General features: G+C 37.6%; 3 protein-coding genes across 3 annotated transcripts in view; all 3 read right to left on the reverse strand.

The window, feature by feature from the left end:
- LOC123878302 (zinc finger protein Xfin-like) overlaps positions 1-15,297 on the reverse strand; it is a 41,629-nt gene extending 26,332 nt beyond the window's left edge. Inside the window, exons 1-8 of the mRNA XM_045925447.1 lie at positions 15,132-15,297; positions 14,390-14,561; positions 13,841-13,933; positions 12,828-12,962; positions 12,358-12,714; positions 11,764-11,864; positions 11,303-11,346; positions 9,608-10,618 (exon numbers count right to left, since the gene is read on the reverse strand). Of these exons, the coding sequence (XP_045781403.1) occupies positions 9,608-10,618; positions 11,303-11,346; positions 11,764-11,864; positions 12,358-12,714; positions 12,828-12,962; positions 13,841-13,933; positions 14,390-14,561; positions 15,132-15,217 (1,999 nt within the window). The 5' untranslated portion in view covers positions 15,218-15,297. The remainder of the gene's footprint in view (positions 1-9,607; positions 10,619-11,302; positions 11,347-11,763; positions 11,865-12,357; positions 12,715-12,827; positions 12,963-13,840; positions 13,934-14,389; positions 14,562-15,131) is intronic.
- Positions 15,298-18,767: 3,470 nt separating this feature from the next.
- LOC123878388 (protein krueppel-like) lies at positions 18,768-19,662 on the reverse strand. Its single transcript, XM_045925585.1, has one exon. It carries the CDS (start codon positions 19,286-19,288, stop codon positions 18,917-18,919), a length of 372 nt encoding a protein of 123 aa, XP_045781541.1. The 5' UTR covers positions 19,289-19,662; the 3' UTR covers positions 18,768-18,916.
- Positions 19,663-19,665: 3 nt separating this feature from the next.
- On the reverse strand, positions 19,666-27,980 carry LOC123878464 (zinc finger protein 271-like). Its single transcript, XM_045925635.1, has 5 exons — positions 27,545-27,980; positions 26,952-27,052; positions 24,636-24,679; positions 20,187-21,668; positions 19,666-20,144 (listed from the first exon to the last, which is right to left on the reverse strand). The coding sequence occupies exons 1-5, from the start codon at positions 27,875-27,877 to the stop codon at positions 19,666-19,668; spliced, it is 2,439 nt and encodes an 812-aa protein (XP_045781591.1). The 5' UTR covers positions 27,878-27,980.
- Between the last annotated feature and the right edge of the window lie 12 nt (positions 27,981-27,992).

A 27,992-nucleotide genomic window follows, 5' to 3' on the forward strand; every position in this document is an offset into this window, starting at 1 on the left:
TAGAGTAACTTTGTGACATTGTTCCATAAAAAAATTTGGATTCCAACTCCTCAATCCTGATGCTGCAGGGGATCTGACCAATCCATGCGGGCGAAGCTGCAGCCATCATTTAGTGATAAATAACGCTGTATCTTACCTAAGGTTTGAGTAGAATGTGCAGAAGGGCTGAAGTCCGCCTGCCTGTGAAATATATTATCAGAATGTATCTAGAGTGTACCGGGGAGCCACTAGCCAGCAGGCAGCTGTACTGCATACAGCAGGTTAGAGAGGAGGAACAGGTACTACTACTGTATTACTGTGAGTTCTGATACTACGAGTAGTATAAATAAATAATAATAAAAGACAGTTTTTTTATTTATTGAAATAGTTATAGTTTTATATTTAATAAAAAATATAAAATAAAAAGAAACAATTTACAAAAATAATAAATCATTAAGGATAATAAGTAAATTCTAAAACATTAATAATTATAAATTAAAATTACTACTAGTTATACCTAGTCGTCAAAAAGACCACCCCTGGTTGCCCCTGGACCAAAAGTGCCCATCATAAAATAAAAATATTTTATTTCAGACAATTATAAATTGTGTCCATAATTTTATTACGTAAATTAAAAGTAATATTAAAATGTAATAATTAAAATAATGAAAAATTAAAATAATTAAAGTAATTAAAATAATTATTGTAGCAAAAGTTTTGTATATAATTGCACCAAAAAAAAAAAACAAAAAAAAAATGAAATTATCAGATGCGAAAAATATTTAGGTTATTATGAATATAAAGTAGTAGTAGAATATAAACTAGTATAAAAGTAAAGTTTTTATAAAGTGGTGATAGTAAAAGAATACCCAGCTGAGTTTCTTCTCAGACTTGGGCGCGTTCGGAACCCTCATAGCTTTAGTTTTAAGTTTGCGTAATTAATTATCACCACTATATTATCTTTCAAATCTAAAAATTGGACAAACAAAAGGAGCACAATAGTACCTATTTTGAATAAATGATCCCACCAAAAACATTTCATGTAAAAAGTTAGCCAAGACTCAGAAGTTCATAATGTTTTCACTGTTAAAAAGTTATGAGATCTCTAGTAGAGCCAAGCCCCTAGCTGAGCTTAGATTTGTGCTGGCCATGGGACCTATCCTAAGTCCAAAGTAATATAGCTCTTAAATGTTCTTGACTATATCACATTTATAACAATAAATAACAAATCACTCTACTTACAAGCTCTGACTCTACAAACCCTACATCTTGGTAAAAAAGGACGGCTTGGCCGTTTAATAACTTTTAACGTTTAATATGTTATGTCATGTAATAGTTTTACGAACATTAAACGGCCAAGCCGTACTTTTTTTACCAAGATATAGGGTTTGTAGAATCAGAGCTTGTAAGTAGAGTGATTTGTTATTTATTGTTATAAATGTGATATAGTCAAGAACATTTAAGAGCTATATTACTTTGGACTTAGGATAGGTCCCATGGCCAGCACAAATCTAAGCTCAGCTAGGGGTTTGGCTCTACTAGAGATCTCATAACTTTTTAACAGTGAAAACATTATGAACTTGTGAGTCTTGGCTAACTTTTTACATGAAATGTTTTTGGTGGGATTTCATTTCTTTTTGGCAGGTGCCCTAAATTTTTTTTGGATCTATTTCTTGTAGGTACATCATTTTCATGGCCCACTCTCTATCGTTACCTCTTTTTTTAAAAGCTTTTATTCAACTTGCAATGTGCTCGTATGTAAGTATGTTTGTTCGGGTGGAATCTTGCAACTCAATTTTGAAGCAGATATACCAAATTTCAGTCTTTTAGGACTTCAGGAAACACAGATACTTGGCACGTTTGATAAATCTGCCACGGACATCTTATCCTGTAAACTTTAGTATTCGAGCAACAGATTTTACAGATATGCATCTCATATACGAGAGGATGAAGGGGGACCCGATTTCTTAATTTATCTGTTGTTCATAATTCTTGAAATTCCTGCTTAATGCCAAATTTCAGTCTTTTAGGACTTCAGAAAGTACCCACATTTTGACCACAGAATTTGTGACTTGAGGTTTTGAATGTCGATAAATCTGAAACTATAAAAGCTAGACAATTGATACTCAGTACGTTTAATGAATCTGCCAAGGACATCTTATCCTGAAAATATCAGCATTCTAGTGATAGAATTTAAAGATTTGCTTCCCCCATACAGAGGCGTAGAGGGGTGAAATTTCCAATTTCTTAATTTTTTTGTAGTTTGTATGCAATTCCTAGTCTACATACCAAATTTCAGCCTTCTAGGACTTCGGGAAGTACCCTAGAATTACAGACTAGAAGTTTTGACTGTCAATAAATCTGAAACTATAAAAGCTAGACAATTGATACTCAATGCGTTTAATCAATCTGCCAAGGACATCTTATCCTGAAAATATCAGCATTCTAGCGACAGAATTTACAGATTTGCTTTTCTCATAAGAGGCGTAGAGGGGGGGAAATTCCAATTTCTCAATTTTCCTGTAGTTTGTATGTAATTTCTAGTCTACATACCAAATTTCAGCCTTCTAGGACTTCGGGAAGTACCCTAGAATTACAGACTAGAAGTTTTGACTGTCAATAAATCTGAAACTATAAAAGCTAGACAACTGATACTCAATGCGTTTAATCAATCTGCCAAGGACATCTTATCCTGAAAATATCAGCATTCTAGCGACAGAATTTACAGATTTGCTTTTCTCATAAGAGGCATAGAGGGGGGGAAATTCCAATTTCTCAATTTTCCTGTAGTTTGTATGCAATTTCTAGTCCACATACCAAATTTCAGTCTTCTAGGACTTCGGGAAGTACCTTAGAGGTTTTAAATAGAGGTTTTGATGATCATCAGTGAGGGACGAAATCGGCGTATTTTAGGTATCAATAAATCTGTAACCATAAAAGCTAGATATTTGATACTTAGTATATTTGGTAAATTTGCTGAGGACACCTTATACTGAAAATTTCAGCTTTCTAGCGTCATCCAGACCGAAGTTATGACGGGTCGAAAATACGGCGAAACTCTTCGAGAAAAAGGTACGTAGCGCCCCGGCCGCCGTTTGGCTCGTCTTGGCGGAGGCACTGCCGTGCCCCGTGATTTTGTTTTTGGGTATTCTAACAGTAATTGGAAGTAAACGTTATTGGTAGTGGCAGGTATACTGACTTGTTCTCAGTGCTGAGTGCAGAGTGTGCAGAGCTGGAGCTCACAGCTGTATGAGGCTTGCATTCTTGTGACGTCTCACATTCACCATCACCGTCACCTTGCTGCCAAATACAAGACAAACTCATAATACTTATTCAAATAACAACAAACAATAATATTCTTCAAGAGTTTGAGAGAGCCCCTTTCAAAACTAAACAAGCTATTATTTATATGAATTTCACAAAATGATGGAAGTGATCAATCATCATCACCAAGTACCAACGCTTTGCCGGCTCACTAATGAGTATGTGTCTCCTCTCAGAAGGAGAAGCATTTGGTCTTAACCCACCATCTCAGGCATGCAGGTTTCCTTCTTCCAGAATGATTGTTTCCTTCACCGTTAAAGCATGTGATATTTAATTGATTTCAACATACATAACTCAGGAAAGATTCAATTACTTTTACTTTATTAGTGACAGGTTCAACATATTCTGTTGTAGAGACTTTGTTCTCACTTGTTGCCTGAGAACTTGCATCTCTGGATGCAATGTTCTGACTCACACAAGACCTAACAGCTTTTAGAAAGTTAGAGATGCATGGCCGGGATAGAACTTAAACTCCTGAACAGGAGGCGGATGTCTGAACCACTCGGCTATCTCACCTGGACATGCTTGCTCATATGTTGCATGTACGCATGTTCATGGACAAACTCCTCCCAACAACATGCACATTGGAAGGGATCACTTTCGTACTTTACTGGATTCTCAACAAAATCAATTAAATTTTTGTCATCTTCATTCTCCATTTCCATGTCTTCATCAGCCGACGTGGACTCATTGTTTCCTTCAATTTTCATGATACCTTCTAGTCTGCTTTCCTCCGATTCTTCCTGGTTGTCTTCTGAGAGATGTTCTAGTATGTGTAAGTCACAGTGGTCAGGGCCCAGCGATGTCACCACCATATTACTTGTTAGTTGGTGTTTTGTGCGGTTTATCATTGTGATATGATGTCTTGTTATCTGTTGGGAGACAAGTTAAATATTCAATGTGTACAGTATAAGCATAGAGAAAGAATGCAAGTTTGAAAGCAAAGGTGGAACTAATCAGTTCATATTATGTGTTAAGTACTCACTGATTCATGTTTCTCAACTAAGTCCATCATCAGTGCACGGGCTCTCAAGCTCTTGTCTCTAAATCTACTGAAGTTTATCAATCTCTGAGCACATTGTACGCAAAGTGTCTGTTTTAGTTTTCCTTGATCACACAACTGAAACAACACATATTTAGTCAGACATTTTTTTTTTAATGGAAAGTGATGATGTGGTCTAAGATGGGATGCGTTTACCTAGAAGGTGCCTATTCACTCTTGTTTTAAAGATACCCGGATTGTAATTGGTAGGAAACACAGATCGCGGAAGAGTATTCCAAACCTTAGCCATGCGTATGAGGAATGATGACGCAAAACATTTCGTGCGTGTAGATGGAATGTCGACGACATAAGGATGGAAACTCGCCCGACGTCTTGCGGTTCGGTGGTAAAATGGTGAAGGGGGAACAAGATCGAAAAGTTCCTGTGCACACTCTCCGAAATATATCCTATAAAACACCGACATTCCTTCAGTAATCCTTGTTTGTCCTTACACTGCTAACATATTTATCAAAAGCATTTAAGTGTGAACATAGATGTAGGTCCAATCTAGGGATTTAACTCCATCTTGTGTGTATACAAAACATAACTTCACATCATAAATTAACAACTTACAGGCTCTCCGGTTAACTTCTCATATGCTTCATCCAATTTCAGTTTACTCATTAGTAACAGCTTGCTGTCAGTGTCTAGGCATATCATGCAAACCTGGAAACAGACTATACGTTACTTCTACATTACTGTTTCCATACAATACTATAACAAATGAGGAAACAAGTGTAAATTAAAAATTTATAACACCCCCAACAAGTGAAGGGTACAGTAATAACTAGAAAAGTGCTGATAACTTTCAAACGGCTAAACCGATTTTCTTGAATTATGGCTAAGAACACTCTCGATCAAGCCACCTTTCATACAAAAAAAAAAGTAAATTAAAATCAGTTCATTCGTTTAGGCGCTACGATGCCACAGACAGATACACAGATCCACATGTCAAACTTATAACACCCCTCTTTTTTGGTCAGAGGTTATAAAAGGGAAATTCAGATCCAATGTCATAGCTCCTTCTTCCTCAGCCACACTTGATCTGATTAATTGCTTTTGATTTACTGACAACTGACAACACAGAACATGATATTATGAGTTACCTGCACTGTGGAAGGAATAGCACCGGCACATATTTGCCTTGAGCCACTTTCTGTTTCATAAATGTCATCACTTAGAAAATGTTGCGAGCAGACCACAGCAGAGTCTGGAAGGTCGTCTTGTTTGCCGAGGGCTCTAAGCCAGGCAGTACGGAGATGCATTTCACGGGGAAAACTGGAAATTACCTTTTATGTTATACATAACAAATAGTACCATACTGATTTGTTTTATACAATAATCCTAATCCTAATCCATACTAATATTATAAATGGGAAAGTGTGGATGTTTGTCACACAATCACGCGAAAACTACTGGATGGATTTGGCTGAAATTAAGAATGGAGATAGATTATACCCTGAATTAACACATAGGCTACTTTTTATCCCGGAAAATCAAAGAGCTCCCGCGGGATTTTGAAAAAACGTAAATCCACGCGGGCGAAGTCGCGGGCATCGGCTAGTCAGTTATATTTCAAGTAGATACACACACATTTTGATAACTCCTTGAAAGCTCTTGGTTTGCTGCAAGTGGGCTGCAGGACAGTTTCAATGACCACCAGCGTGACCAGCTGATCTGTACGAACTGACTACTGCTCAGACCATCAGTCAGCACAGAACTGATCAGGGACTAACTCGCAACTTGGACATTGCGGAGCAGACATGGATTTTCATTTATATCACTGTTGTGGAGTGTGACAAGTAAAAGCTCTGCTAAGTCATGACTACGGTTTAGAAGTCAACTGAAACATACTGACCCATGAAAACTAATCGCTTTCCCTTCTCCGTCCGATGTTGATACATTGTCGGAAGTTCTTTTGCAGAAAGGCACACAACACTGCATTTTCTTTCAAGGCTTAGTGTTTTGAGTTGAATGTCAAGCTCGACATAACATTCGATCCATATTCGAGCAAAAGTTATACGCACAAGCAAATGCACAGCAAATGCTAAACAGCACAGACCACGAATCCGCCATATCCGCTAAACAGTACCTAGTACTAGTAATTGTTCCGTGTTGACATAGCTTTATGGTTAATACTTTTCATATACTTTTAGAACTTTTTTTTTTTTTTCTCTCGTGTGGCTTTACAAAGATAAGCCAATGTCAAGTTTGTAATTATTTGTAACAAGTTAGTTAAACTATACAAGTATGGACCCCGTCTGTGCCGGCGCTCGCCGACATACGCACGGCACCCCCTTAGAGCGCTTTCCAGTCAGTTTTAACAAAAAAAACACTCCAAAAAGGCAGAGCACGCCTGCTAGTTAACACCAACACAGACGAAGTCCTTTTAAAACTTTCGACTTTCGTTCAATTCAATAACACAAAAAAGGTAGAAGCGACGCGCCTGCCCGCAAAATTCAAATTTAATTTGGTTTTTCGCAATTTGTAAACTAATACGATAACGTAGGCTTATGGTTATTTTATTTGCGACAATGGCAATATCATCCTCACAGGTTGATTTAAAAATCTTTACTTGAAAGGGTTCAGTTTAAGAAATTAATTCTAGTATCGACTATTCTCACAAATTAGTCGATACTTTAATTAATTTCTTAAACTGGACCTTTTCAAGTAAAGATTTTTATATAAACCTGTGAGGATGATACTGCCATTGTCGCAATTGAAAATGCCATAAGCCTACGTTGTCGTATTAGTTTACAAATTGTGAAAAACCAAATTAAATTTGAATTTCGCGGGCAGACCCGTCTCATGCCCCTTACATCACAGATTAGGTATTAGTTAGGTACTTACCTATTCTTTTTTTTTGTTTTTTTTTTCTCTCGTCTGGCTTTACACAGATTAGCCAATGTCAAGTTTGTAGTATTCACAAGTTATGGAAACTATATGTATAAGTATGGACTCCGTCTGTGCCGGCGCCCGCCGACATACACGCGGCGCCATTTAGAGCGCTTCCCAGCCAGTTCCACCACCAATAAACACCAGCAGAACACAAAAACCAGCCACTTCTCACAAAAACACACTCCAAAAAAGCATCGCACGCGCGCCAGCAAACGCCACCACAGACGAAGTCTTACCAATTCTTTGCTTTGATTGTCATTATTTGATTTTTGAGATCATCCCACAGACCTAGTATAAAAGTAGTAACAGACGATCGAACTTGGTGCGGCCGAACCACGAACGCGGTTCGCCGTCGTACCATGTTCTCTCGTGTGGCGTACGGTACGCCGTACATTATTATTATTTTTATAGGTGCGGCTGGTTCGGAGCGTTTGCACATCGAATGCGGTGCGCTCCCGAACCGATACGGCCGTGTGGACGGCGCACCGAACCATTTGTTGGTTCAGCTAATATAATCCTACTCTATGCACCGTACGCGCAACACGTAGCAACGTGTTCGCATCAAATATTGATTCCGAGCGCCAAGAAGATAGCATTGTTTCAGAGAAAAGAGCTATTATAGAACTGTTGGAGTTATATAAAGACTCATATAAAGTTCACGCACTGCTAGTACAAAACAACTGGACGGTTCGGGGTTCGGTTCGCTCGTCTGTTTTGTCTCGGCCGAACCAGCGCACCGCACAGTTCGCTGGTTCGGCCGCACCAAGTTCGGTCGTCTGTTAGGATCATCCAGATTCCAAAGAGAGGCCATCTGCCAGACACAGTGCTCAAAAAAATTTACTTCCAACAAATTGTACGATTCTAGGTCAACGTAAAGTACCTTATAGGTTTTCTTGATAGACATGACGGACAGACAGACAAGGTGATTCTATAAGGGTTCCGTTTTTACTTTTGAGCTTACGGAACCCTAAAAAAAATTAAAATGTGTTGAATGAACAAATAAGTATTTTAAATCTTTATAGTACCTAAGATAACTATACCAAGTGAAGTATTACATGAAAGGGCTTTATCGGTACATTCTAAAAGATATTTATTTATTTTTATGCATAATAATTTTGATTTTCGTGCAAAATGTCGGAAAATAACCTGAGTACGGAACCCTCGGTGCGAGTCTGACTCGCACTTGGCCGGTTTGACGGACAAAATAGAAGACCCTCGTCGGTGCAGGCCTTTAGGATGAGATGAAAGGAGGGTAAATAAAAGCATACATTAATAGGTAGGTACTTACACATTTATTATTTCTCATATACTTATAGCTAAGAAAACTGTAGGAGTTACAGTATATTAAGGTGGAAGTGACGGGCCTGCCGGCTAAATTCAAATTTAATTTGGTTTTTCGCATTTTATAAACTAATGGTTAAGAAATTAGCTTAGCGGGTTCTGCCCGCGAAATTCAAGTTCCCACGGGATTTTTAAAAAAACCTAAATCCCAGCGAGCGGAGCTGCGGGCATCAGCTAGTCGTAATATACACAAACAGTCTGTTGCACAGTCTATCTCCTGAGCATTCTCCGGCGGCGGAGTGAGGCGTGCGGCTCACGAACTTGATGAAGGCGTTTCACCAGCGGCAGTGTGAGCTCTCATAATATGCTTCATTAGATTACTACTTCGTGAACACTTGTACTCGCATATATTGCAGGAGTATGGCTTTTCACCAGTGTGGGTTCTCATGTGCGTCACTAGAGTGCTATTTTGCGCACATTTGTAATCGCATAACTTACACAAGTAATTTTTTATACCAGTGTGAATTCTCATATGCTGAATTAGATTACTACTTTGTGAACACTTGTACTCGCATATCTCACATGAATATGGTTGGTCACCCGTGTGGGTTCTCATGTGCGTCACTAGAGTGCCATTTTGTACACATTTGTAATTGCATAACATACACGAGAAATTTTTTATACCAGTGTGTATACTCATATGCTGCATTAGACTGGTTCTATGTGCACATTTGTACTCACATATCTTGCAGGAGTATGGCTTTTCACCCGTGTGAGTTCTCATATGCGTTATTATACTACTTCTTTGTGAACACTTGTACTCGCATATCTCACATGAATATGGCTTGTCACCCGTGTGGGTTCTCATATGACGCTTCAAATCACTTTGATATTTATATTTGTACTGGCAAATCTTGCAAGTGAGCCATCTTACTTCAGCGTGAGTCTTTATGTGTTTAACTAAGAGACTTTTTTGTTTAAACAATTTTCTACAAATATCACAAATGAAACATTTTCCTTCTGTGTGTGAACTACTCTGTAACGAACTTTGTATATCAATGACATTCTTCAAACAAGTGCTATGTGCACATTTGTACTCGCATATCTTGCAGGAGTATGGCTTTTCACCCGTGTGAGTTCTCATGTGCCTCACTAGAGTGCCATTTTGTGCACTTTTGTAATTGCATAACTTACACGAGAATTTTTTTATACCAGTGTGAGTTCTCATGTGCTGCATTAGACTGGTTCTATGTGCACATTTGTACTCACATATCTTGCAGGAGTATGGCTTTTCACCCGTGTGAGTTCTCATATGCGTTATTATACTACTTCTTTGTGAACACTTGTACTCGCATATCTCACATGAATATGGCTTGTCACCAGTGTGGGTTCTCATGTGCGTCACTAGATTACTATTATGTGCACATTTGTAATCGCATAACTTACACAAGAAATTTTTTATACCAGTGTGTATTCTCATATGCTGCATTAGACTAGTGCTATGTGCACATTTGTACTCACATATCTTGCAGGAGTATGGCTTGTCACCAGTGTGGGTTCTCATATGACGCTTCAAATGACTTTGATATTTACATTTGTACTGGCAAATCTTGCAAGTGAGCCATCTTACTTCAGCGTGAGTCTTTATGTGTTTAACTAAGAGACGTTTTCGTCTAAACACTTTTCTACAAATATCACAAATGAAACCTTTTCCCTCCGTGTGTGAACTACTTTGTAACAAACATTGTATATCAATGACCTTCTTCAAACAATCAGTTTTATTTTGTAAAGTTTTTGATTCGATTAGTTTTACTTTATTAGTGACAGGTTCAACATATTCTGTTGTAGAGACTTCGTTCTCACTTGTTGCCTGAGAACCTGTATCTTTGGATGCAATGTTCTGACTCACACAAGACCGCAAGACAACAGCTTTTCCGTCTTGTCTTGGTACAACTTTCTTTGAGAAAACATCGTATAATTTGACAAAACAATCTGTTGATCTGTTGTAGCGGCAACTGACGTTTGTATCGGCTTCTTCAGTTGGGGGCACTTGTATCTCGTTATTTGTCGCAAGACTCGCGGGTAGGGGAGCGACTGAAACAAAAAATTTTGATTATTTTCTTGTCCATAAAGTTTCTTTATAAATGTGTAATATCTATACTAATAAATAAAACTGAAGTGTTTGTCTGTTTGAACCGGTTAATCTTCGGAATGGCTGAACCTATTTTCAGGACTTTCACAGACAAGAAAGGATTAACCAAGAAGTAACATAGGCTACTTTTGTACAGACTTTAAAAAATAGAGGAGTTGTGTTTTCTACTAACAGTACACTGATATCTCAGAGATTTCTGAACCGATTTTCGTAATTTTCCTTTAATCGATAGAGGAACTTTGTGACATTATTCCATAAAAAATTTGGATTCCAACTCCTCAATCCTGATGCTGCAGGGGATCTGACTAATCCATGCGGACGAAGCTGCAGCCATCATTTAGTGATAAACTAGCTGACGCCCGCGACTTCGCCCGCGTGGATTTAGGTTTTTCGAAATCCCGTGGGAACTCTTTGATTTTCCGGGATAAAAAGTAGCCTATGTGCTAATCCAGGATATTATCTATCTCCATTCCGAATTTCAGCCAAATCCGTCCAGTAGTTTTTGCGTGAAGGAGTAACAAACATATACACACACACACACACATACACACACACACACACACACACACACACACACGCGAAGCTGCAGCCATCATCTAGTGATAAATAACGCTGTATATGCTTACCTAAGGTTTGAGTAGAATGTGCAGAAGGGCTGAAGTCCGCCTGCCTGTGAAATATATTATCAGAATGTATCTAGAGTGTACCGGGGAGCCACTAGCCAGCATGCAGCTGCACTGCATACAGCAGGTTAGAGAGGAGGAACAGGTACTACTACTAGTATTACTATGAGTTCTGATACTACGAGTAGTATAACAGTAAAGTTTTTGTAAAGTGGTGATAATAAAAAAATAATACCCAGCTGAGTTTGTTGTGGGCTCTTCTCAGACTTGGGCGCGTTCGGAACCCTCATAGCTTTAGTTTTAAGTTAACGTAATTAATTATCACCACTATATCATCTTTCAAATCTAAAAAATGGACAAACAAAAGGTGTACAATAGTACCTATTTTGAATAAATGATTTTGTTTTTGAGTATTCTAACAGTAATTTGAAGTAAACGTTATTGGTAGTGGCAGGTATACTGACTTGTTCTCAGTGCTGAGTGCAGAGTGTGCAGAGCTGGAGCTCACAGCTGTATGAGGCTTGCATACTTGTGACGTCTCACATTCACCATCACCGTCACCTTGCTGCCAAATACAAGACAAATTCATAATACTTATTCTTCGAGAGTTTGAGAGAGCCCCTTCAAAACTAAACAAGCTATTACTTATATGAATTTCACAAAATGATGGAAGTGATCAATCATCATCACCAAGTACCAATGCTTTGCCGGCTCACTAATGAGTATGTGTCTCCTCTCAGAAGGAGAAGCATTTGGTCTTAACCCACCATCTCAGGCATGCAGGTTTCCTCCTTCGGCAATGATTGTTTCCTTCACCGTTAAAGCATGTGATATTTAATTGATTTCAACACACATAACTCAGGGAAGATTATATTACTTTTACTTTATTAGTGACAGGTTCAACATATTCTGTTGTTGCCTGAGAACTTGTATCTTTAGATGCAATGTTCTGACTCACACAAGACCTAACAGCTTTTAGAAAGTTAGAGATGCATGGCCGGGATAGAACCCAACCTCCTGAACAGGAGGCGGATGTCTGAACCACTCAGCTATCTCACCTGGACATGCTTGCTCATATGTTGCATGTAGGCATGTTCATGGACAAACTCCTCCCAACAACATGCACATTGGAAGGGAGCACTTTCGTACTTTACTGGATTCTCAACAAAATCAATTAAATTTTTGTCATCTTCATTCTCCATTTCCATGTCTTCATCAGCCGACGTGGACTCATCATTTCCTTCAATTTTCATGATACCTTCTAGTCTGCTTTCCTCCGATTCTTCCTGGTTGTCTTCTGAGAGATGTTCTAGTATGTGTAAGTCACAGTGGTCAGGGCCCAGCGATGTCACCACCATATTACTCGTTAGTTGGTGTTTTGTGCGATTTATCATTGTAATATGGTGTCTTGTTATCTGTTGGGAGACAAGTTAGATATTCAATGTGTACAGTACTAGCATATTGAAAGAATGCAAGTTTGAAAGCAAAGGTGGAACTAATCAGTTCATATTATGTGTTAAGTACTCACTGATTCATGTTTCTCAACTAAGTCCATCATCAGTGCACGGGCTCTCAAGCTCTTGTCTCTAAATCTACTGAAGTTTATCAATCTATGAGCACATTGTACGCAAAGTGTCTGTTTTAGTTTTCCTTGATCACACAACTGAAACAACATATTTAGTCAGACATTTTTTTTTTAATGGAAAGTGATGATGTGGTCTAAGATAGGACGCGCTTACTTAGAAGGTGCCTATTCACTCTTGTTTTAAAGATACCCGGATTGTAATTGGTAGGAAACACAGATCGCGGAAGAGTATTCCAAACCTTAGCCATGCGTATGAGGAATGAAGACGCAAAACGTTTCATGCGTGTAGATGGAATGTCGACGACATAAGGATGGAAACTCGCCCGACGTCTTGCGGTTCGGTGGTAAAATGGTGAAGGGGGGACAAGATCGAAAAGTTCCTACGCACACTGTCCGAAATATATCCTATACATTCACTCCACACTCCTGACATTCCTTCAGTAATCCTTGTTCGTCCTTACACTGCTAACATATTTATCAAAAGCATTTAAGTGTGAATATGGATGTAGGTCCAATCTAGGGGTTTAACTCCATCTTGTGTGGATACAAAACATAACTATCTATACATATAATAAAATTGTAGAAATGTGGTGTCTGTACAATGGAAATATATAAAAAAAAAGTAGCAGGGGTTGTTATTATATCGATGCCAAACCCGAAATTGTAATTAATTTTTTTTTGTCTGTTTGTCTGTATGTTTGTGCACGCTAATATCAGAAACGGCTTATTCGATTTAGATACGGTTTTCACTAATATATTGTAGTAAGCTTCACTTAACATTTAGTGTTTATTTCATGTCAATTGGTTCATAAATAAAAAAGTTATGTCAACTATAAAGAATCACGGCGAACATTTTTTACGCGAGTACGTACTACACGCCTCGCACCCCGAAAAGTCACTATTCCACGCGAACGAAGTCGCGGGCACAGCTAGTACATCATAAATTATCAACTTACAGGCTCTCCAGTTAACTTCTCATATGCTTCATCCAATTTCAGTTTACTCATTAGTAACAGCTTGCTGTCAGTGTCTAGGCATATCATGCAAACCTGGAAACAGACTATAAGTTACTTCTACGTTACTGTTTCCATACAATACTATAACAAATGAGGAAACAAGTGTAAATTAAAAATTTATAACACCCCCAACAAATGAAGGTTACAGTAATAACTAGAAAAGTGCTGATAACTTTCAAACGGCTTAACGGATTTTCTTGAATTATGGCTAAGAACATTCTCGATCAAGCCACCTTTCATACAAAAAAAAAAGTAAATTTAAATCGGTTCCTTAGTTTAGGAGCTACGATCTGTGTATCTGTGTATCTGTATACACAGATACACAGATCCACACGTCAATCTTATAACACCCCTCTTTTTTGGTCGGAGGTTAAAAAGGGAAATTCAGATCCAATGTCATAGCTCCTGCTTCCTCAGCCACACTTGATCTGATTAATTGCTTATGATTTACTGACAACTAACAACACAGAACATGATATTATGAGTTACCTGCACTGTGGAAGGAATAGCACCGGCACATATTTGCCTTGAGCCACTTTCTGTTTCATAAATGTCATCACTTAGAAAATGTTGTGAACAGACCACAGCAGAGTCTGGAAGGTTGTCTTGTTTTCCGAGGGCTCTAAGCCAGGCAGTACGGAGATGCATTTCACGGGGAAAACTGGAAATTACCTTTTATGTTATACACAACAAATAGTACCATACTGATTTGTTTTATACAGTAATCCTAATCCTAAGCCATACTAATATTATAAATGGAAAAGTGTGGATGTTTGTCACTCAATCACGCAAAAACTACAGGACGGATTTGGCTGAAATTAAGAATGGAGATAGATTATACCCTGAATTAACACATAGGCTACTTTTTATCCCGGAAAATCAAAGAGCTCCCGCGGGATTTTGAAAAAACGTAAATCCACGCGGGCATCGGCTAGTCAGTTATATTTCAAGTAGATACACACACATTTTGATAACTCCTTGAAAGCTCTTGGTTTGCTGCAAGTGGGCTGCAGGACAGTTTCAATGACCACCAGCGTGACCAGCTCATCTGTACGAACTGACTACTGCTCAGACCATCAGTCAGCACAGAACTGATCAGGGACTAACTCGCAACTTGGACATTGCGCAGCAGACATGGATTTTCATTTATATATCACTGTTGTGGAGTGTGACAAGTAGAAGCTCTGCTAAGTCATGACTACGGTTTAGAAGTCAACTGAAACATACTGACCCATGAAAACTAATCGCTTTCCCTTCTCCGTCCGATGTTGATACATTGTCGGAAGTACTTTTGCAGAAAGGCACACAACACCGCATTTTCAAGGCTTAGTGTTTTGAGTTGAATGTCAAGCTCGACATAACATTCGATCCATATTCGAGCAAAAGTTATACGCACAAGCAAATGCTAAACAGTACCTAGTACTAGTAATTGTTCCGTGTCACTGTTGCCAACTGCTAGCTTTCCCAGTTGCTAGATATTTTTCAAAATGTTGCTAGATTGCCAGTTTTTTTTACCCCAAAAAGTTGCTAGATAGTGCTAAATGTTAAAACTTAGGCAAAGAATATTTAAACACTACGTTAACGAACTTGGTAGGTATTGGTAAGTGACAATAAAATGACAATTTCTAAGAATCATTTTTATTTTCCTTAATTCTAACATTGTTAAAGTTAAAAATGTCTAAAGTATCGGTGTACGTCATTGAATAATAAAAATGTGGTTAAAGAATTTATTCTCAAAAGAATTTATAATAAGAAATTAATAAAGTAAAAGATAAAAATAATTTAAAAACTAATTAATTAAATAGGAAGATTTCGATGGCTGGGGTTCCGGGTCTTGCGCTGATTTTGAATATTTTTCCGCAGTACCCATTTTATGCAGAACATCTTTAGGCAAAACACAGTTATAGCAACATTTACCACTTTTCCTGAGGAAGTCTCTACTGCGGAGGAATGAGTTCAGAGTTAACAAACTTAGCTTATTTTTCACTAAATTCATTTGAGAGAATAACCTCTCTACCTCTGCATTTGAATGAGGCAGTGGAAGTTGCTAGAAAAAGTAGCTAAAAAGTTTAGCTACAAGTTTCATTAAATTGTGGCTGTCTGTCACCCTAAGGTCTTTGCTGTCACCAAATAATAGCTAGATCTAGCTATAAAGTTGCTAAGTTGGCATCACTGCCGTGTTGACATGTTTGTAAGTTAATATCACAGACCACGATGGTTAATAGGTACTTTTCATATACTTTTAGAACTTTTTTTTTTCTCTCGTGTGGCTTTACAAAGATTAGCCAATGTCAAGTTTGTAGTTATTTGTAACAAGTTAGTTAAACTATACAAGTATGGACCCCGTCTGTGCCGGCGCTCGCCGACACACGCACGGCACCCCCTTAGAGCGCTTTCCAGTCAGTTTTAACAAAAAAAACACTCCAAAAAGGCAGAGCACGCCTGCTAGTTAACACCAACACAGACGAAGTCCTTTTAAAACTTTCGACTTTCGTTCAATTCAATAACACAAAAAAGGTAGAAGCGACGCGCCTGCCCGCAAAATTCAAATTTAATTTGGTTTTTCGCAATTTTTAAACTAATACGATAACGTAGGCTTATGGTTATTTTATTTGCGACAATGGCAATATCATCCTCACAGGTTGATTTAAAAATCTTTACTTGAAAGGGTTCAGTTTAAGAAATTAATTCTAGTATCGACTATTCTCACAAATTAGTCGATACTTTAATTCATTTCTTAAACTGGACCTTTTCAAGTAAAGATTTTTATATCAACCTGTGAGGATGATACTGCCATTGGCGCAATTGAAAATGCCATAAGTCTTCGTTGTCGTATTTAGTTTACAAATTGCGAAAAACCAAATTAAATTTGAATTTCGCGGGCAGGCCGGTCTCATGCCCCTTACATCACAGATTAGGTATTAGTTAGGTACTTACCTATTCTTTTTTTTTCTCGTCTGGCTTTTCACTGATTAGCCAATGTCAAGTTTGTAGTATTCACAAGTTATGGAAACTATATGTATAAGTATGGACTCCGTCTGTGCCGGCGCCCGCCGACATACACGCGGCGCCATTTAGAGCGCTTCCCAGCCAGTTCCACCACCAATAAACACCAGCAGAACACAAAAACCGGCCACTTCTCACAAAAACACACTCCAAAAAAGCACCGCACGCGCGCCAGCAAACGCCACCACAGACGAAGTCTTACCAATTCTTTGCTTTGATTGTCATTATTTGATTTTTGAGATCATCCCACAGACCATGGCCACAGACTTAGTATAAAAGTAGTAACAGACGATCGAACTTGGTGCGGTCGAACCACGAACGCGGTTCGCCGTCGTACCATGTTCTCTCGTGTGGCGCACGGTACGCCGTACATTATTATTATTTTTATAGGTGCGGCTGGTTCGGAGCGTCTGCACATCGAATGCGGTGCGCTCCCGAACCGATACGGCCGTGTGGAGTGTGGACGGCGCACCGAACCATTTGTTGGTTCAGCTAATATAATCCTACTCTATGCACCGTACGCGCAACACGTAGCAACGTGTTCGCATCAAATAATGATTCCGAGCGCCAAGAAGATAGCATTGTTTCAGAGAAAAGAGCTATTATAGAACTGTTGGAGTTATATAAAGACTCATATGACTGTACTATTGTCTGTTTTTAAGATGTAATTTTGCCCATTCTTTTCTTCTTTTTGTAGATAATGAGGATGTAGCAACGATAGTTGCTGCAACTAATGCGATTTTAGCCTGTTTTGATAGAACAGATGGCATATCGAGACGTTCACGCACTGCTAGTACAAGACAACTGAACGGTTCAGGGTTCGGTGCGCTCGTCTGTTTTGTCTCGGCTGAACCAGCGCACCGCACAGTTCGCTGGTTCCGCCGCACCAAGTTCGATCAGTTACTACTATAAGGATCATCCAGATTCCAGAGAGAGGCCATCTGCCATAGACACAGTGCTATATACGTGAATACGGGTAACTTCAGAAGCGCAAAAAATTTTACTTCAAACAAATTGTATGATTCTAGGTCAACGTAAAGTACCCTATAGGTTTTCTTGATAGACATGACGGACAGACAGACAGATAAGGTGATTCTATAAGGGTTCCGTTTTTACTTTTGAGCTTACGGAACCCTAAAAAAATGAAAGTGTGTTGAATGAACAAATAAGTATTTTAAATCTTCATAGTACCTAAGATAACTATACCAAGTGGGGTATCACATTAAAGGGCTTTATCAGTACATTCTAAAAGATTTTTATATATTTTTATGCATAATAGTTTTTGATTTTCGTGCAAAATGTCGGAAAAAAAACCAGAGTACGGAACCCTCAGTGCGGGAGTCTGACTAGCACTTGGCCGGTTTGACGGACAAAATAGAAGACCCTCGTCGGTGCAGGCACAGTACAAACAGGTGCAGGCCTTTAGGATGAGATAAATGGAGGGTAAATAAAAGCATACATTAATAGGTAGGTACTTATACATTTATTATTTCTCATATACTTATAGCTAAGAAAACTGTAGGAGTTACAGTATATTAAGGTGGAAGCGACGGACCTGCCGGCTAAATTCAAATTTAATTTGGTTTTTCGCATTTTTTAAACTAATACAACAACGTAGGCTTATGGCATTTCTATTGCGACACAGGTTTATATAAAAATCTTTACTTGAAAGGGTCCAGTTTAAGAAATTAGCTCTGGTATCGACTAATGTGTCAAAATTAGTCTATACTAGAGCTAATTTCTTAACCATACTTTAAAAAATGCGAAAAACCAAATTAAATTTGAATTTCGCGGGCAGGCCCGTCTCATGCCCCTTGAGGTGCATGAGACGGGTTCTGCCCGCGAAATTCAAGTTCCCACGGGATTTTTAAAAAACCTAAATCCCAGTGGGCGGAGCTGCGGGCATCAGCTAGTCGTAATATACACAAACAGTCTGTTGTACAGTCTATCTCCTGAGCATTCTCCGGCGGCGGAGTGAGGCGTGCGGCTCACGAACTTGATGAAGGCGTTTCACCAGCGGCAGTGTGAGTTCTCATATGCTTCATTAGACATTAGAATAGAAAATTTGTATTCACATATCTCACATGAATATGGCTTTTCACCAGTGTGGGTTCTCATGTGCGTCACTAGAGTGCTATTTTGCGCACATTTGTAATGGCATAACTTACACAAGTAATTTTTTATACCAGTGTGAATTCTCATATGCTGCATTAGACTACTTCTTTGTGAACACTTGTACTCGCATATCTCACATGAATATGGCTTGTCACCAGTGTGGGTTCTCATGTGCGACACTAAATGACAATTTTGCGCACATGTGTAATCGCATAACTTACACGAGAAAGGTCGTTCACCAGTGTGGGTTCTCATGTGCCGCTTCATATAACTTGGATATTTACATTTGTACGCGCAAATCTTGCAAATTCGTCTTGCTTCAGTGTGAGTCTTTATGTGTTTAATTTAGACCTTTTTTCGTTTATAAATTTTTCGACAAATATCACAAATGAACCGACTTTCCTCAGTGTGTGAACTATTTTTTAACGAACATTGCATATCAATGACATTCTTCAAAGGATCAGTTTTACTTTTTACAGTTTTTGATCCTGTTACTTTTACTGTATTAGTGACTGGTTCAATGTATTTCGTATCTGTTAATCTGGTCATCCTCCAAGATACACTCTACACAAAGCACACTACACACAGTCTGTTGTAGAGTTTATCTCCTGAGCATTCTCCGGCGGCGGAGTGAGGCGTGCGGCTCACGAACTTGATGAAGGCGTTTCACCAGTGGCAGTGTGGGGGGATTTCATATGTCTTACTAAACATTTTTTCTGAGAAAATGTTTTCTCGCAAATTTTACATGAAAAAGGCATTTCACCAGTGTGGGTTCTCATGTGCCTCGCAAGATTACTATTTGCTTCACATCTGTAGTCGCATAAACTACATAAGTATGGTTTTATACCAGTGTGGGTTCTCATGTGCCTCACAAGATAACTATTTGTTACACTCCTGTAGTTGCATAAATTACATAAGAATGGTTTTATACCCATGTGAGTTCTCATGTGCTTCACGAGACCTCCCTTTTCTGCACATTTGTAATCACATATCTCACACGAGAATTTTTTTATGCCAGTGTGAGTTCTCCTATGCGTCATCAGACTACTTCTTTGTGAACATTTGAAATCGCATATCTCACATAAATATGGCTTCTCACCAGTGTGGGTTCTCATGTGCATCACTAGATGGCTATTTTGTGTACATTTGTAATTGCATAACTTACACAAGAAAGGTTTTATACCAGAGTGTATTCTCATATGATCCCTTAGATTATTTCTTTCTGAAAATTTGTACTCACATGTCTCACATGAATATGGCTTTTCACCATTGTGAGTTCTCATGTGCCTCACTAGATTGCAATTATGTGCACATTTGTAATCGCATAACTTGCATGAGAAAGGTTTTATGCCAGTGTGAGTTCTCATATGCTTCATTAGACTACTTCTTTCTGAACACTTGTACTCGCATATCTCACATGAATATGGCTTGTCACCAGTGTGGGTTCTCATGTGCGTCACTAGAGTGCTGTTTCGTGCACATTTGTAATTGCATAACTTACACAAGAAAGGTTTTATACCAGAGTGTATTCTCATATGATCCCTTAGATTATTTCTTTCTGAACACTTGTACTCGCATATCTCACATGAATATGGCTTTTCACCAGTGTGAGTTCTCATGTGCCTCACTAGATTGCAATTATGTGCACATTTGTAATCGCATAACTTGCATGAGAAAGGTTTTATGCCAGTGTGAGTTCTCATATGCTTCATTAGACTACTTCTTTCTGAACACTTGTACTCGCATATCTCACATGAATATGGCTTGTCACCAGTGTGGGTTCTCATGTGCGTCACTAGAGTGCTGTTTCGTGCACATTTGTAATTGCATAACTTACACAAGAAAGGTTTTATACCAGAGTGTATTCTCATATGATCCCTTAGATTACTACTTTGTGAACACTTGTACTCGCATATCTCACATGAATATGGCTTGTCACCTGTGTGGGTTCTCATGTGCCTCACTAGATTGCCATTTTGCGCACATTTGTAATCGCATAACTTACACGAGAATTTTTTTATACCAGTGTGAGTTCTCGTATGATTCATTAGATTAGATCTATCTGCACATTTGTACTCGCATATCTTGCAGGAGTATGGCTTGTCACCAGTGTGGGTTCTCATATGACGCTTCAAATGACTTTGATATTTACATTTGTACTGGCAAATCTTGCAAGTGAGCCATCTTACTTCAGCGTGAGTCTTTATGTGTTTAACTAAGAGACTTTTTCGTCTAAACACTTTTCTACAAATATCACAAATGAAACATTTTCCCTCCGTGTGTGAACTACTCTGTAACGAACATTGTATATCAATGACATTCTTCAAACAATCAGTTTTATTTTGTAAAGTTTTCGATTCGATTACTTTTACTTTATTAGTGACAGGTTCAACATATTCTGTTGTAGAGACTTCGTTCTCACTTGTTGCCTGAGAACTCGTATCTTTGGATGCAATGTTCTGACTCACACAAGACCTAACAGCTTTTCCGTCTTGTCTTGGTACAACTTTCTTAGAGAAAACATCGTATAATTTGACAAAACAATCTGTCAATCTGTTGTAGCGGCAACTGACGTTTGTATCGGCTTCTTCAGTTGGGGGCACTTGTATCTCGTTATTTGTCGCAAGACTCGCGGGTAGGGGGGCGACTGAAACGAAACATTTTGATTATTTTCTTGTTGTTAAAGTTAATATATATAAATAGTTAAAAAGTTGCTTTATAAATGTGTAAAATCTATATCTATACTAATAAATAAATCTGAAGTGTCTGTCTGTTTGAACGGGTCAATCTTCGGAATGGCTGAACCTATTTTGACGGGACTTAACCAAGGAGTAACATAGGCTACTTTTTTACCGACTTAAAAAAATGGAGGAGTTGTGTTTTCTACTAACAGTACACAAAGCAAAACAAATCGGTAAGCAGGCAACACAACGAAGCATTATGTGTGTGCATAACTCGTTTACTTATTATTTTACACCTATCTCTCTTTAATGAATTGTCGGTCTCTTTTCACCATACCTACTTGCAATAATTACAAATTACATATTTCGCTGATTTCCCCACAGCAGGCACTAGGTAGTATTGCCGCTTACCCACGCTGATAGAATCCGATCGTCGAAGCACAATTATGTCAGAGTAAAATGGCCTTAAACCACCTTGAGATAACGTCTAAAATTCACGACTTTAATTAGCAGTTTTCACTTGCAGTGCTGGCTGTAGATATGTGGACGAATTTAAGCTTTAAAACAAGACAGTTAAGGTCTATTCATCACTGAAATGTTTCGAACCCACAAAACGATAAATTATGCGGTGTAGGTATACCGATAGATTACAGAATGGCAATATCAAGTTGATGTCCCATTTTTTAAATCTACCCTACCTATTTTATAAATTATTGTCAAATAGAACTTGAGCACGCGGATTAATAGATCCTAGTAGTGAATTCATTTATGGTGTATTGTGTTATTTTTCACACTGAATAACTACTGAACTTCTCACCACCATGGAACATTTATTTATCTTTGTTTAAAAAGCAGAGATTGTTATTTGAGCGGAATATTTCGATAACCGAAATCGATGATATCGGTAAGTAAACAAATATAACCTACTCGTATTGAAATTATGTTTATGGTTTTACTTATGTGCATTTAGTATTTTCTAAATGTTAGCGTAATGTTTTTAGTCCATTTAATACTTTTAATCAGACGCATTATAATATAACAATGTAACCAATATACTAAATACTAGTTGATGCCCGCGACTTCATTCCCGTGTATATAGGTTATTAAAAATCCCGTGGAACTCATTAATTTTCCGGGATAAAAAGTAACCTATGTATTAATCCAGGATATAATCATTTACAGATGAATACCGTGCGCTTGTGGGTCTGTCACTACGGAGAAACGGGGCATGTAGACAATTGTTGACCTGGGCCCAAACCATCAGCTTATAAGATGGAGTCACATCACCACCAAGAAATCGTTGCAATGCATAGCGTGGATTCCTTTTTAAAAATTTGGTTGACAGCGACCAAGCACAATGTAGTTCTACAAACTGTGCGGAAGCATTTGCGTGCGGCCGGAATACATTACGAAGAAAATATTACGAATGGTTTGCACCAGGACCATAGACTTTCATTTTGCAATGAAATATATAAACTTTGACTGATGTAATTACGTTGTTATTTTTAATAATGAAAAATCTTTTGAGTCGGACAAGGATGGACGTAAAATACTATAATAATAGAACAACAGGTAAACGATATATTATACTTTGAATAAAGTGGTAACTTCAACCTGGGAGTCTCTGTGGGGCAGCATAGACTTGCTGGAATATGGTTACTAACATGACGAGTCGATTACAAAAAGTAATAGCTTACGAGGGTGGCCTACCTTTATACATTATTAAATAAAGTATAGGTAATTAATTTAATTCTATTTGTGAGTGATGTTATTGTTATTGCAGTTAGAAGTTATAATTGATTTTGATTTCTAACTAAGTAATTAACATGTTGATTCATCTCACAAACCTAAAAGTAACCCAAAACGTAAATAAAACATTACGTTCATACTTGACCGACTTTTAGCATACATTTACATCGATATTGGTTTTAAATTACTATAGGAGTAATAGGAGTAGATAAAGTATGTCAATTTTTTTTCCTCTTTTGTATACCTTCTGTTAACTTGATGTGTTAATTTTTTGACAAGCGTCTTATTTATTTCTTGCTTATTATAATAATTTATGAACTGCACAAAAGACAAATAAATAACTTCTAAAATAGAAAAGTGTTATTATTTTTGTTTTTTCTTGCTTATAATTATATTGTTTGAAAGTATGATAATTTTGACTGTATAAAGAAGACAAAATAAATAATTGCAAAAATAAAAAAGCAATCCCCCACTAGGATTAGAACTCACGCCATATTTAAGAACTTCAACACTATTACCACTCGGCCATCAGAACTATGTTGACGAATGTGAAATTTGCAACCCTATACGACTGGTAAGGTTATCTAGAAGTGTGAGTGAGTGTAGTAAGTGTGAGTGTATCTATTATCGGATAGCATCGGGTCGTATCTTTGTGTGTATCGTGTTTGTATACATACGCGCGCATTAGTATGCTCTGCCAAGCGAATTATTTTTCCGAGTGTACACTGATATCTCAGAGATTACTGAACCGATTTTCGTAATTTTCTTTTAATCGATAGAGGAACTTTGTGACATTATTCCAAAAAAAATTTGGATTCCAACTCCTCAATCTTGATGCTGCAGGGGATCTGACCAATCCATGCGGACGAAGCTGCAGCTATCATGTAGTGATAAACTACGTGACGCCCGCGACTTCGCCCGCGTGGATTAAGGTTTTTCGAAATCCCGTGAGAACTCTTTGATTTTCCGGGATAAAAAGTAGCCTATGTGCTAATCCAGAGTATTATCTATCTCCATTCCGAATTTCAGCCAAATCCGTCCAGTAGTTTTTGCGTGAAGGAGTAACAAACATACACACACACACACATACACACACACACACACACACACACACACACACACACACATACAAACTTTCGCCTTTATAATATTAGTGTGAAGAGTGTGATAACGCTGTATCTTACCTAAGGTTTGAGTAGTATGTGCAGAAGGGCTGAAGTCCGCCGGCCTGTGAAATATATTATCAGAATGTATCTAGAGTGCGCGGTGAAGCCAGCATGCAGCTGTACTGCATACAGCAGGTGAGAGAGGAGGAACGGGTACTACTACTAGTATTACTATGACTTCTGATACTACGAATAGTATAAATAAATAATAATAAAAGACAGTTTTTTTATTTATTGAAATAGTTATAAATAATATTTAATAAAAAATATAAAATAAAAAGAAACAATTTACAAAAATAATAAATCATTAAGGATAATAAGTAAATTCTAAAACATTAATAATAATTATAAATTAAAATTACTACTAGTTATACCTAGTCGTCAAAAAGACCACCCCTGGTTGCCCCTGGACCAAAAGTGCCCATCATAAAATAAAAATATTTTATTTCAGACAATTATAAATTGTGTCCATAATTAATACAAATTAAATTACGTAAATTAAAAGTAATATTAAAATGTAATAATTAAAATAATGAAAATTATTAAAATAATTAAAGTAATCATAGAGTAAGCGCAGATATCACAGTGAAGCGGTTCCACTCCTACCTGCGAGTACAAGGAGAATCGACAGATGCCCTGTACCTGCAGTCAAGAGTAGTTTAGCGCGTAGACAGTACGACTTTCTTGCACCCTTCTTATATAACCTACTAAAAAAAAGAACATTGAAAGATATGACGAATAGAGACTTAAAAAGATATGTCAAAACATGGCTGAAGAAATACGACTATGAGAATGTCGAGAAATTATTCTGCAAAAAGGATTAACAAATTAAATAAATGTAATTATTATATTTTATATATTTTTTTTCACGCGCAAACGCACTCAAACTCGCACACACACACACACACACACACACACACACACACACACACACACACACACTACACAAATCTCTTAGAATTGTAACTATCTATCTTTAAATATTAAGTATACCTTTAATTACGTGTTTTCAATTTAAACTTAATTTAATTATTATAAGTGGTTATATTATATTGTGCTGTACACTATATTATGGGAAGACACTGCCTCCTGAAACACAGTTTTCACTTCATCAGGAGGCAGGGCCTCACACCAAAGTCTGTAAATAATGTTCTGTTCAGATAATAAAAAAAAAAAAAAAAAAAAAAAAAAAATTAAAATAATTATTGTAGCAAAAGTTTTGTATATAATTGTACCAAAAAAAAAAAAAATGAAATTATCAGATGTGAATTTTTTTGGGTTATTATTAGACTTGCAACGAATAGTATATTCGGCAGTATACCGAATACCGAATATTCGGCGAGGCCCCTGACCGAATAGCCGAATATTAGGCAAAAGTATTCGGCCGGATTTTAGCGCCAAAAACTTGTACAGACGTGATTGTTTCGCGCTCCTTTGTTTTGTTCTAATGTACTCATCGCTCTGAAGTTGGGATGGTCTACGAGAAAAAAAGAAGTAAACTACTTCCTAAAAATGCAGAAAAGTTAGTCTTTCTGCACCATAACCTTCCCCTTCTAAATTTAGATTATGAAAATAATTCAAATGCATAGAAAAATTCTTAACTTGTTTAATACAGAAAATGATTAAATTATGTACCTGTTTTATGTACCAATGACTACTTAATAAATGATTATAAAAGAAATGAGAACCTCACCCTTCTAAATTTTGATTACCACAATAATTCAAATACATAGAATCCTCCATTTTTCCAATTCAGAAGATGATTATGTACCTGTGTTATGCACCAATGACTACTTAAATGAATATAACAGAAATGAAAATATGATTATATACGTAATCAATCGATTTTAATTTTTCATTTTACCAATTATTTCTCTACGACAAAATATATTATTTAAGTATTCGGTTGAATAATATGTCGATATTTGGTATTCGGCCGAATATAATAAAAGCAGCCGAATAGGCCGAATACGGAATAGTAACCGAATATTCGTTGCAAGTCTAGTTATTATGAATATAAAGTAGAAGTAGAATAGTAGTAGTAGAATATAAACTAGTATAAAAGTAAAGTTTTTATAAAGTGGTGATAATAAAAAAAAGAATACCCAGCTGAGTTTGTTGTGGGCTCTTCTCAGACTTGGGCGCGTTCGGAACCCTCATAGCTTTAGTTTTAAGTTTGCGTAATTAATTATCACCACTATATTATCTTTCAAATCTAAAAAACGGACAAACAAAAGGAGCACAATACTACCTATTTTGAATAAATGATTTTGTTTTTGAGTATTCTAACAGTAATTGGAAGTAAACGTTATTGCTAGTGGCAGGTATACTGACTTGTTCTCAGTGCTGAGTGCAGAGTGTGCAGAGCTGGAGCTCACAGCTGTATGAGGCTTGCATTCTTGTGACATCTCACATTCACCAGCACTGTCACCTTGCTGCCAAATACAAGACAAATTCATAATACTTATTCTTTGAGAGTTTGAGAGAGCCCCTTCAAAACTAAACAAGCTATTACTTATATGAATTTCAGAAAACGATGGAAGTGATCAATCATCATCACCAAGTACCAACGCTTTGCCGGCTCACTAATGAGTATGTGTCTCCTCTCAGAATGAGAAGCATTTGGTCTTAACCCACCATCTCAGGCATGCAGGTTTCCTCCTTCGGCAATGATTGTTTCCTTCACCGTTAAAGCATGTGATATTTAATTGATTTCAACACACATAACTCAGGAAAGATTCAATTACTTTTACTTTATTAGTGACAGTTCAACATATTCTGTTGTTGCCTGAGAACTTGTATCTTTAGATGCAATGTTCTGACTGACACAAGACCTAACAGCTTTTAGAAAGTTAGAGATGCATGGCCGGGATAGAACCCAAACTCCTGAATAGGAGGCGGACGTCTGAACCACTCGGCTATCTCACCTGGACATGCTTGCTCATATGTTGCATGTGCGCATGTTCATGGACAAACTCCTCCCAACAACATGCACATTGGAAGGGAGCACTTTCGTACTTTACTGGATTCTCAACAAAATCAATGAAATTTTTGTCATCTTCATTCTCCATTTCCATGTCTTCATCAGCCGACGTGGACTCATCGTTTCCTTCAATTTTCATGATACCTTCTAGTCTGCTTTCCTCAGATTCTTCCTGGTTGTCTTTTGTATGATGTAGTATGTGTAAGTCACAGTGGTCTGGGCCTAGCGTTGTCACCACCATATTACTCGTTAGTTGGTGTTTTGTGCGGTTTATCATTGTAATATGATGTCTTGTTATCTGTTGGGAGACAAGTTAAATATTCAATGTGTACAAGGATAAAGAAAGAATGCTACTTTAAAAGTGGGACTCATAAGTTCATATTTGTATTAAG

The sequence above is a fragment of the Maniola jurtina genome, chromosome 26 (assembly GCF_905333055.1).
Source record: "Maniola jurtina chromosome 26, ilManJurt1.1, whole genome shotgun sequence".
Taxonomy (NCBI): Eukaryota; Metazoa; Arthropoda; class Insecta; order Lepidoptera; family Nymphalidae; genus Maniola; species Maniola jurtina.

Bases quoted from the DNA above. Each gene is read 5' to 3' on its own strand.
- LOC123878388 (XM_045925585.1), bottom strand. From the start codon at position 19,288: ATGAAGCGGCACATGAGAACCCACACTGGTGAACGACCTTTCTCGTGT.
- LOC123878464 (XM_045925635.1), bottom strand. From the start codon at position 27,877: ATGATAAACCGCACAAAACACCAACTAACGAGTAATATGGTGGTGACA. The intron at 27,053-27,544 runs GTGAGATAGCCG...TGTATTTGGCAG, and splicing joins ATATGAGCAAGCATGTCCAG to CAAGGTGACAGTGCTGGTGA. The intron at 21,669-24,635 runs GTAAGATACAGC...GTTTCGTTTCAG, and splicing joins ACATACTACTCAAACCTTAG to TCGCCCCCCTACCCGCGAGT.